This window comes from Atta colombica, unplaced genomic scaffold, assembly GCF_001594045.1.
Source record: "Atta colombica isolate Treedump-2 unplaced genomic scaffold, Acol1.0 scaffold48, whole genome shotgun sequence".
NCBI classification, from domain to species: Eukaryota; Metazoa; Arthropoda; class Insecta; order Hymenoptera; family Formicidae; genus Atta; species Atta colombica.
Window position 1 is genome coordinate 382,565 of NW_017259537.1, and position 11,675 is coordinate 394,239.

Below are 11,675 nucleotides of genomic sequence, written 5' to 3' on the forward strand. Positions count from 1 at the left end.
ATTCTATAACAAAGGTTTAATCTTGATTGTTTTATTTTATGTATTATGTACCTATAAGAGATAAAAAAATTTCATTAAAATATAAAAACAGTCATATAAATTTTAATTTAAATAATAATAATAAATTTTAATTTAAATATCAATATAATAAATAACTTTGGAAATATCTCAATACCGATGGAGTTGCAATATTGATGTGTACTAATAAGGAAGCAAGCTCAAGATCTTCGCTATATATGTTTTTTAATGGAACACTTCTATATCCCATTCTTAAACAGCGTACCTGAATAAAATGAAGTTTGAATAGGAAACGAAGTTTTTAAGTAAAAATGTTCTAAACGTTAAACATAAATGTTTGGTTAACATTTAGCCGAATAGGGAGACAGCTCTGATGACATATGTTGTCAAGGTCATGATTCTGAGTGATCTTTACCAAATTTTAGCTGTCGCTCGTTATTCATTAAAAAGTTATTAACAAAAAGAATTCATCAATAAAATCTAACTTTTGGATACAACTGTGCTCCGATGAAACAAATTCCCAGCTTTAACAAAATATTTTCTTATATAATTTCTTATCTAATTTTTGTATTTTAGAACAGAAAATTTGCATTGTTAAAGCAGGGAATGTTTTTATTTCTGCTACATACAATATTAAAAACTATTCTATACCCTTTCTTGTTTACGTAAAGACTTTCGGGCGAAGCGATTTTCACCCCAGTTCCTCACCCTGCTTCAGTGCGCATGACTTTCCCTTGCCAAGGAGCGTCCGATTTTCTACGCGAAGTAACTTGGCGAGATATGGAAAATCGTGTGTCCCTTGGCAGGGGGAAGGTGAGGTGAGAGTAAATAAATCGCTTCGCATGGAAAGTTGTAAAATATTAGGTGTGGGAAAAAGTTCGTGGCGTTTTTCCCGTTACATCTAACGGAAAAAATGCCACGAACTTTTTCCCACCTAATATATTTTAAAGCAGAAAATTCTATTTTATATAGTAGAAAAGGGACATCATTTAAAAAATTTTTTTTATTAATAAATTTTTAATAAATGACGAGCGATGGCTAAAACCTGGTGGAGGTCATTCAGGATCACGACCTTGTCAGGGTCAACATATGTCAGGGTCAACATATGTCAGAGTCAATTAAAATCATCGGAACTGTTTCCCCTATTCGGCATATTTATCAAATATTTTTATAAATAATGATTAAATACCTACAGGATAAGTAGCTTGTCCTATGAAATTGCTGTCGCCAAACATATCTTCGTCTTGTACTAAAAATCGTATAAGAGCAAAATATGGATTGAATACTTCAAATTCACATGTTTCATTCCACATTGGATTAAATCCATTATCCTCTATAAATTGAAAAATTATATTGAGTTAATGTAGTATTTGATAAAATTATAATTTGAAATATAGACATTTACGTATCGTCCTTGTTGTTAATTTTGTTCCAGAGTCAAAATCTGCGCCTATAATTTCGATCTCGATGGATGGACTGGCAGTGCCTCTTCCCGATCTCATTAAATGTCTCGCTCCAATAATTTTTAAGCTGATTTTGAGTGATTCAACTCCATACAATGTATTTTTGTCATATGGATTAAAGTCATGTCTAAACATGAATTCTGGTTTCAATAAATAGCCACAATTGCCATTCTCCTTAAACTTAGCCTGATTCAATTGCATTGATTTATCTCCAGTCTGATAGTTCAAAGCTACCATCTGACAACCAGAATTCCACATTGGTATAGGATTATAATTAGATGAATCGATACGTTGGCCCTTTGGATAAACTCTACTAAATTGAACCTATAAAGAAAAACAATTTATTACTAAATATCTACTTTTGTATCTCATTATTTTAATCCATCCATATTCTCTTTATCTCTCAATATTTATTACCTGATGATACTTTATAAAAAATTTATTTTCTTGTTGACACATTAATTTTTCAGCCTTTGTTTCAGGGAAACTACTCATTTCATTGAACGTATATCCCTTAGTTCTTATTCGTTCTATGTTAAATGCAACTGATCTACAATATACTATAAGATTAGACATTTCCTTGGCTATTCTCCATGCTCTTTCCATCTCTTTATGTTGACTTTCCTAACAAAAGCAGTAAAAAGTGCACGATGCTGAATAATATTTAAATTTTATATAATAGGAAATTATATATTTACCCTAACACTTGCATTTTGTGCAGTCTCTTTGATACTTGACATCCATTCTAACGCAGCATCTTTCGAAGGCGTCGCGATTTCAAATACTGAACACATACTAGGATTTTGTATTCTTAAAATCCATTCCAAACCTGGTCTTTCCCCAACTGTTAATTCTACCACAGCACCCATAATATCTAATGAACCTTTTTGCAAACTACCAAGCATCATAGAATCCGCTGACTAAAAAAAAAAGAAAAAAAAAAGAAAAAGACACTTATTCTTTAAAGTTAGATGTAATACACTATATCATAAACTTTGAATAAAGCCTGTGGCACTGACAGCATCGCAGCCAAAACGATGACAAGATTTTAATCCAGCTAACAATCCAGCAGGAAAACGAGCATCGTGTGTGCAGACTTAATTATATGATGTGTGTTTTAATATCACCATTAGTTTTTTCTGACCATTCATGCTTAAATGTAAAATTCAAAACTTACGTCTCCTTGAGATTCTTGTTGATCAATTTGTTCTACATAATTAGCAGGAAACCAATGTTGTTTTTTACCACCATAATCACCTCTCCACCAGCCTCCACTTTGTGGATTAACGTTAGTAATTATAGCATGCTTGACTAAGGTCAATTCATCGTCTCTTTTAGCTTTATAATCATAAATAGCCTTAACAGTAACCTTTAAAATAATTCGATATATTAATATATTGAATTATACACATCTATGATTAACATCTACTTTTATGAAAAAATATTTCTATATATATTTTTATTATAAGAATTGGTAAATATAAACTTGATAATTATCGGCATCATTTCGGAAAGCTTACTTTTGACGTAAAGCTTGTAGGATCCATATAACCTGGGATGCCATAAACAGATCCATCATCATTATCCTAAGTACAGAAGAAAAAGAATGTTACAATATTTCATATCCTTTAGCAATTTGATATATTTACATATTATATATGAATTCGAATAAAAATCGAACAAAAGTAAATGCACATACCAAACCCATTCTTCTGATAACATCTTGATTAACAGGATGACTTAATTTAATTTTTTTGAACAATGGATGCCGTTCGTAATAATTGACTAATTCAACTAAACTCTCAAATTCTACGGTTCCAGTGGTATAGAGTCTCCCTTCGAGTTTTATTTTACAGTGTTTTATCTTCTTTTCCGCTCTATAATAATAGATTATAATGTACATTATAATTTAATGTACATTATAATTAGATTATAATTTACATGTGTTATAGTTTATGAGAAGTAAATTGACTATATAAAATCTAAAGTTATATAGAAAATAAACTTTAAGGAAATATATTAAATGAAATATACCTAAATGAAATTGCGTAGCAATTACTTTCTCTTTCACTAGGTCTTACTAAAAATGCACCATCTATAGGGATACGCTTTAGCATTTCTTCTGCTGCGATTCGAGTACATTCGGGATGCCACCATTCTTTCTCTTCATGTTTATTTGGTTGAGGCACTGGTTCTTGTAACGTGATTAGAAATTCCTATTCATCAAAGATAATCATATATATTTCACGGTCTTATTTCAAAACAAATACTTTTGTTCTTGATTCAGGATGTTTACATACGCACATTTGCACATGTGTATGAGGTTCGATAAGTTTGGTAAATCTTTATAAAATGGTATAACAATTCATTTGATGACATAATATCTGAAAATTATGATTCTTTAAACTATTCCAGATCAAATGTCAGCTAGAATTAATGCATTATTCACGTTCATTTAAAGCGAAAATTTAGCAGTTGTCGCGTACAAAAAAAAAAAAAAAAAAAAAAAAAAAAATTTCGTGCAAAATTGCAGAATTTGGCTTCGAATTGATTCCTCTTTATTCCTTATCCACTTAATTTCTCTCTTTAAACAACTATCAAACGTGAACGTGAACAACGCATCAATTATTGAAATTTAACCTGGAAAAGTTTGAAGAATGATACTTTCCAGCTGTCATGTCAAAAAGATTTATTCATAAAGATTTTTACCTTATCGAATGACCCATGTATATATAGAATATATTTATCACAATGATACATTGTATTTTTTATAATATATCGCACTCACTTGACTTCTAAGTGGATGATTACGATAATGAGTAATTAAACTGTATAGACTGTCAAAACAATTGGTGTCAATAAGATAATACTGCGTTTGACCCATTTCTTGCTTCAGTTTAATACGACAATGGTTCACCTTTCCTTTACGCCAAAATGATAAACAGTAATCGCCCACAAATGTAACACATTGTCGTACTAGAAAAGTACCGTCTCCAAGATAGGAATAACGTCGTAGTAATTCTTCAGCCTCTTCTCTTCCTTTTGCTAATTTTCCATGAAACCATTTCTCTCCAAAATGTAATTCATCACTTGGCGCGCCCTTTTAGAATTTTTTAAAATACAAGTTATTTTAACATAATGTTTAACACACATTTATATTTATTATAAACAAGATTGGGTAGTAACTAATCAATAAATTAAAAGTTAAATAAAATATGAATGAGTTAATTTTTAACTTAATTTAGTTACTTTTAAACGTTAATTTATTAACTTTTTTTTAAGTTAGTTTTTTTTATCTCTCTAAATGCTATATTATATTTTGCAATTAATACCATATTATTTGCTATAAAATCTTAAACGTTGGAGAATTCATTTCAAAAGAAGCTCAATAATTATATGATGGGCGCGATGCTCGTAATGCTCAAAGATGAACATGGATTGGATCTGCATTTAGGGAATGTTATCAATGCTATTGTGTTATGCTATTCTTGTTTTAGATCTAAGCGATAAAGAATAAAAATGTTTTATTTATATATAATTTTCAAAGAATAGGCATGATCACAAAGAGGAATACAAGATTATTTACATTTTTAAAAATAACATTTTATTTTTCTTTTATAATATAAATATGAAAATATTTATGTAAAAATACTAAAAATCAGTTTTTTATTGTACAAAAAATACTTTTATTTCATATAATATATAAATAAAATATTAAATTTATCTGATAATCTATATTGTAATGTTTTGTTTTTAAAAAATTATTTAAAGAAATCCAATTTTTTAAAAATTAAGATATTCTCATTTTTACACTAAAAAAAACAATAAAAATTTCAAAATTAACTTTTTATTTAACTTGAGTTAATTCAAATAATGTAAGTATTACATCTTAAAGTATTCAATCTTTAACTGAGTTAGTTTTTTGTTCATTCAACTTTTAATTTAATTACATTAATTTGATAAACTATTAACTTTAACTTAATTTATTAAAAAAATATATATTAACTTACCCAATATTGATTATAAATCATAATTAATAATGAATCTAGTTTGTATTTTTTTATATGTATATAATGTACATACATCTAATGATCTCCGAATGCTGTTTTCCTCATCGTCATCATGTTCGGTTTCCTGAGCTCTTGAAAATGTGTCTGTATAAAATAATTTTTGTTGTGTCAATACAAAAAAATGAGGATTCCATTCTCTATCAATTGGATCTTCCAGATAAAGAATTCCATTTTTTACGGTATTTCTAAGATCCATCTCTTGTCTGCTTTCATCATTTCGAACAAGAAATGAGGATTCATCAACACCATCAGGAAGTTTCTTGTGTTTTAACAAAATTTTTCTACGTAATGCGTATGGTGAAGGTAGACAAGTTTCATTCTTGTCAACAGGTTGGATTAACAACATGTCACCAAATACTTCTTGCATAGTCGTTGCCATTTTACGTTGTTGGGGCAAAGTACAATTATCCTCGATAGATAAAATAATAGGATATCTACGTAAATAAAACGTGTCAATAAAAAAATAATAGCTGTGTAAAAATAATTAGTTTGATTGTTTCTTTTCATTTTTGCTCTTTTCTTTTTGAGACTTACTCAGATGTAGCAAAAGCATGCTCCTTAATTGTTTTAATAACATCCAAAAATTTGATCTTAGTGGTGAGAGTGTGTCCATGAAATATAAATGGCATTCCATCTGGACCATCCCAACAATCAAGCTCTATACATCTGCACCCTGCTCTCAGCGCACGAACGTAAGCCTGACAGCTACTTTCGCTGCTAATCTGATCTCCCATCAAGTATCTAGAAAATCACACATATATAATCCAAGTAGTTAGAACATATGCATTTTTATTTCTTTAAAGGTACATACGTGTTATGCGATGATGCTATCCAATAATATGCAAGAGGTCGAGTCATATCTTGAGAAACTTGATTGAATTTTTGATTCCATATGTCGTTATGCTTAGAAAATAAGAAGTCTATAAATTCTGAAAAAATAAAGTATGGTTCTTGTATGTCTCTTTGAGAATCTTGCAAATAGTCTCTAATGAAATGCGATATTTCTAACTCATTATTTCCCAATTTATCTTGTTGCTCAGTTACTAAAAAATTTTGGAATTCTTGGAGCGTAATAGTTTGTCCAGTTTTAGAATAATTCAACAATTTATGCCAATTTGCGAGATTCTGTAAAAAATATTATACCAATTACAATTTGTGCACAGAGAAGTGCTGACGCTGATCTCTTTTCATACACAAGAATACTACAATATTTACTCACATTTTGATCAAACATTAGTTTATGGTACAGAATGACAAAATCATCAAAACCAAGTTCATTCCGGTTTCTCATATCTACTTCTTGGAACAATTCTCTGAGTCTATTTGTAGCAATTTTGCAATTAACCCGAGGCAAAAATGCTTTTACATCTTTCAACGTGACCCTGTCAGTCGGTATAATAAACATGAAAATGATAGTTAATGATAATTTTTTTATATATTGATATAAAAAAAGTATATAATGATATATAAATATCTATAGATAAATTGCATCCATCATCATAGAGAGAGAAATATGTAAAATATAAAAGTAAATTGTATTAGAAAAGAAACTTGCGTTTCATGAGAATTTTCCATCGCGTAAAATTCTTTTCTAAGCCATCTTTCAACTTGTAATGGATATGGTGCATTTATAGTGTCTTGTACCAAGTGACGCAATCCCTTGATCCATAGCTCACATTCTTTCTCACTAAGAGCTGACATAAATAATATGTTTTAGCAAAAGTAATCAACCCTTAAAGTAACCAAAAAATATCATATTTACCAGATATTGAAAGAGTTTTCAATCTAAATTCCGATCCATAATATATCACAAAACATCTTAAATTTTCAATTCTTTTAGCATCTTCAGGCCATTTTTCAAAGTCTTTAGATTGTTTTCCTATTCTAACTTCTTTGACCTCTCTTATCTCCACTGCAATAAATAATATTTAATAAATTAAAATAAATATTTAAACAATCATAGCATAATTCAATAAATATGTAGTATCTACACTCCTTGTAGATCTTATTCTATAATAGATATGCATAATGATAACAATATATACATGATAATATGTATTTTTTATATATTTCACAGTCCAGAGAGTTTTATTTATATCGCAGATATATATTAATGCGATACTATATTAATCCTTATATAAGAATATTAACAGATGAAATTTAATCGATTGCAAAATTTAAAATTGTTATTAGAAATATGTGTGTGTATCATAATAATACACAAGAAATTTTTCTTTACATTTGTGAATCAATTATAGGTGATATATTTGCAATATCACAATGTTTATCCATTTCTATTATAGACATTTATGTATATGTATAAATTTATGTATATCTATAAAAATATTAGATAAATAGAATTGAAATTCCATAGATTTGTGCATGCAGACAGGATCGTACCTGAACCATCGAAAGGTCTAAAAGTCGTACTCCTCGACCAAACAATTTGTCTAGTTTCTCTCCTTATCATCAAAGTTTTTTTTTCCGGTCGTTTTCTTGGAAAGAATTTAGTCACTACTGTACCCCTCTCAAGTTGACTAATAATCTGTTCCATTTCAGGAATAATTCCATTCATTTTTCAAGAATCTTATTACTCTGTAATGAATAACATAATGTCAATCTATAATAATATAAACTTGATATGTATCACATATTAATATAACTTCAAAAAATGCTATATCTTGTCAAATTGATAAATAAAAACATTTATTTTATATGAAATATTTAAATAAGTCAAAACAAAGATAATGTTGAAGGTATTTGATTTGATATGTTAAATGAAGACAGAATAATTTTCAGAACATGTATAACTTTTTATTATAAAAAGTTGAGTAACACGAATTGTGTTCATTACAGAATGAATTACAGAAATAAAATATTTCTTATGTTAAATATGTTAAATATGTACTGTAAAGATAATGCGTTACAACATATAAATATCTAATCGTATCTCCCAATCGTTTTTTAAAAGGTTGTGGATTACATTTTATACATATGTACGTTCGATCTGACTTACGAATTTAATCATAATGATCTAATTTATATTTTATCCGCCGCTATATCTCCATATCATGCACGTTTGCGAAGGATACACATTTTCGCATTTTCGAACTTTCTCTACCAGTCGAAACATCTTATAACCTCTATTATAAAATAACCTAAACGATTTTCGTCAAGATTTTTGTACAAGATGATATACATGGCATGTAAATAAAATGATTACATTGTACCGATACAACTCGACATACGTGAGTCTAGATACGTATTCTAATATTCTAATATGGTCCGTTTGATCTTTCTTCAAAATGTCAGTTTTAAAAGGTAATATCTGTTATGTTATCGTGAATTTTTTTCAATGTGCGCAATTTCCATCATTCTTTTATCACAATGTTTATGATGTACTTAAAGATATGTCATACCTGTCTCCGAAATGCGACACACTGTTGATTATGCTATATAAAAACACGTTTCACTTATCATGTGTAGGTATTGTTCACAATTCACGTTTACATGAATTATAGACTTCTGATTGTTTCCGGCGCGATCGTGTCATAGGAAAAAACTTGAGAGAAGAGAAGAGAGTTTCATACATACGGCGACAATATACGATATCAAATTAATGCATACGGATCAACGCACGCGCAGGATGAAGTCACAAGGTGCGTAAGATCAGAATCAGACTATGCATTGAAGATTGAGATTAAAGATTAAAGACTAAAATTTCATCAATTCATTCCAATGAGGATAAAGAAGTTTTAGTTCCTTTTGTTCTGATTGGTCAAACTTTGTTTGACGAATTTTTCAATCTTCAATCTCATTCTTCGATGCGTAATCTGATTCGGTCTAATGCCATGTTATATATGTCATATTACGCATTGGGGATTGAAGATTGCAAATTAAAGATTAGAATTCGACCAATCAGGTAGTTTTAATTTTAATCCAGTTCGTTTTAATTAGCTGAATTCTAATCCTCAGTCTCCAATGCGTAGTATGACACGGGCATTATACAGTATACTTATCTTCTTCTTCGAGTAATAATGGCACCTGCCGCAGAACTAACAGTAATTCCGGTCAAAGCGAAAATAGATGGAATATCTGAAACATCCAGGCAGCAACGCCATCTGATGAGGAGGGGAGGGATAACATAATCCTCGTTTCCTATAATCGCACATAGGAATTAAATATTAAGATTTAAGAGTTTAAAGCAGAGCTGGGATTTATTACACATTTCGGCTCGATTTCGTTGGCGACATTTCTACTGTTCTCTTCTTGTCGCGCATTGCCTAGCAACGAATCATCAGATGCTTGTAAACAACCGCTTCATCTCAGGAGCGTTCTTACTATTAACTATATTATACAAATGGAACTGATGAAGCTCCCTCAACTTAAATAATGAATTAAAACTTTCTTTTTAGAATAATTTTAAATTAATAATTGAAAATATTTTTATTATTAATATATGTGTATAGCTTTCAATCATTTAATAATAATATTATTTAAAACTTTTAACTTGCACTAAAACTTGTGTTCATAATAAAATAACAATAATTAATTAATTTTTGCAATATATATATATATATTGGGTTGTCCAGAAAATTCGTGCCGATTTTTGGTAAGTGGTGTAAGGACAGGTCTGAATATATCAGAACGATTGAAAACAAATGACATGCGTACATATCGTAAAAGACGGTACTTCAGGCATACTTGGAAAAAAATTTGATTGCAATACAATATTAATTTTTGTCACGTTAATTTTTTGTATGCCTTTAAATATGGAAGAAAATAAAGTGCATTTTAAGTACTTAATGCTTTTCTTTTACCGGAAAGGCAAAAATGCCACACAAGCGGCAAACAAGATATGCGCTGTTTATGCGAAGGAGCTGTAGCTGAAAGAATAGTGCAGAAATGGTTCGCTAGGTTTAAAGCTGGTGATTTCAATCTTCAAGATCAAGAATGCTCGGGTAAGTTCTTCACCACAGATGAAGATCAGATTAAAACACTGATCGAATAAGCCACCCTATATGACACGTAAATTAGCAGAAATGTTGAATATGTCAAAATCCACCATCCACGAGCATTTTGTGAAGCTTGGCTACATAAACCGTTTTGATGTATGGGTTCCTCACGATTTAACGGAGAGAAATCTGATGGATCGCATTTCTATTTGCGACTCGCTCTATAAACGAGGAAACACCATTTTTGAAGCAAGTAGCGGGGGATGAAAAATGGATCATTTACAATAATGTTGAGCGAAAAAGATCTTGGGGAAAGCGGAATGAACCACCTTTAGCCACCCCAAAAGCCGGTCTTCATCCAAAAAAGATCATGCTCTGTGTCTGGTGGGATTGGAAAGAGATCCTGTATTATGAGTTTTTACCAAACAACGAAACGATAAATTCAGAGAGTATTGTTCCCAATTGAACGAATTGAAGACAGCAATTGAACAAAAACGTCCAGAAATAGCGAATCGGAAGGGCGTCGTATTTTATCAGGACAATGCGCGGCCTCATGTGTCTTTGATAACTCGACAAAAGTTGTTGGAGCTCGGTTGGGATGTTCTACCCCATTCACCATATTCACCAGACTTCGCGCCCTCTGATTTCCACCTATTTCGATCATTATAAAATTCTCTTAACGAAACTTTTTGGTCGAGGTAAAAAAATCATTTAGAAAAGTTTTTCGCTGAAAAACTTCAGAGATTCTGGAAGGACGGAATTTTCAAGTTGCCTGAAAGATGGAGAAAGGTTATAGAATGGCACCTATATAATTTAATAAATGTATACTAAAATTTAAATCTTCTGCGTTTCAATTTTCCTTCAAAATCGGCACGAACTTTTCGGACAACCCAATATATATATATATATGCACTAACACTACATGTGTATTTATATAATTTAGAATAATATGTTTCATAATTTGAAATAATTTTATATTGAAATAGTATTGGAATATAATGTTACTTTAAAATAATGTTGAAATAATGTTATATTTCAGTCTTATTTTTTTATAATTTTGAACTTGAAGAATGCTTTTATTTTAAAAATAATCTAATAACAAAAATTAATAAATCATGAAGAATCATATGTTCTTTTAACTTCAAATTATGTGTTTCTGTTACAAGTTA

The 11,675-nt window shown here is 29.9% G+C and overlaps 1 protein-coding gene across 1 annotated transcript; it reads right to left on the reverse strand.

Annotated features, from left to right (window-relative positions):
• On the reverse strand, positions 1-9,050 carry LOC108691623 (1-phosphatidylinositol 4,5-bisphosphate phosphodiesterase gamma-1). The gene is made up of 19 exons (XM_018199465.1): positions 8,971-9,050; positions 7,952-8,146; positions 7,314-7,463; positions 7,076-7,245; positions 6,747-6,935; positions 6,363-6,676; positions 6,086-6,292; positions 5,565-5,985; positions 4,270-4,581; positions 3,516-3,697; positions 3,181-3,358; positions 3,002-3,067; positions 2,659-2,850; positions 2,180-2,401; positions 1,899-2,105; positions 1,424-1,805; positions 1,212-1,351; positions 176-283; positions 1-51 (listed from the first exon to the last, which is right to left on the reverse strand). The coding sequence occupies exons 2-19, from the start codon at positions 8,124-8,126 to the stop codon at positions 37-39; spliced, it is 3,630 nt and encodes a 1,209-aa protein (XP_018054954.1). The 5' UTR covers positions 8,127-8,146; positions 8,971-9,050; the 3' UTR covers positions 1-36.
• Between the last annotated feature and the right edge of the window lie 2,625 nt (positions 9,051-11,675).

Bases quoted from the DNA above. Each gene is read 5' to 3' on its own strand.
- LOC108691623 (XM_018199465.1), bottom strand. From the start codon at position 8,126: ATGAATGGAATTATTCCTGAAATGGAACAGATTATTAGTCAACTTGAG. The intron at 5,986-6,085 runs GTAAGTCTCAAA...TTATTTACGTAG, and splicing joins CATGCTTTTGCTACATCTGA to ATATCCTATTATTTTATCTA. The intron at 284-1,211 runs GTAGGTATTTAA...CATTTTATTCAG, and splicing joins TAGGACAAGCTACTTATCCT to GTACGCTGTTTAAGAATGGG.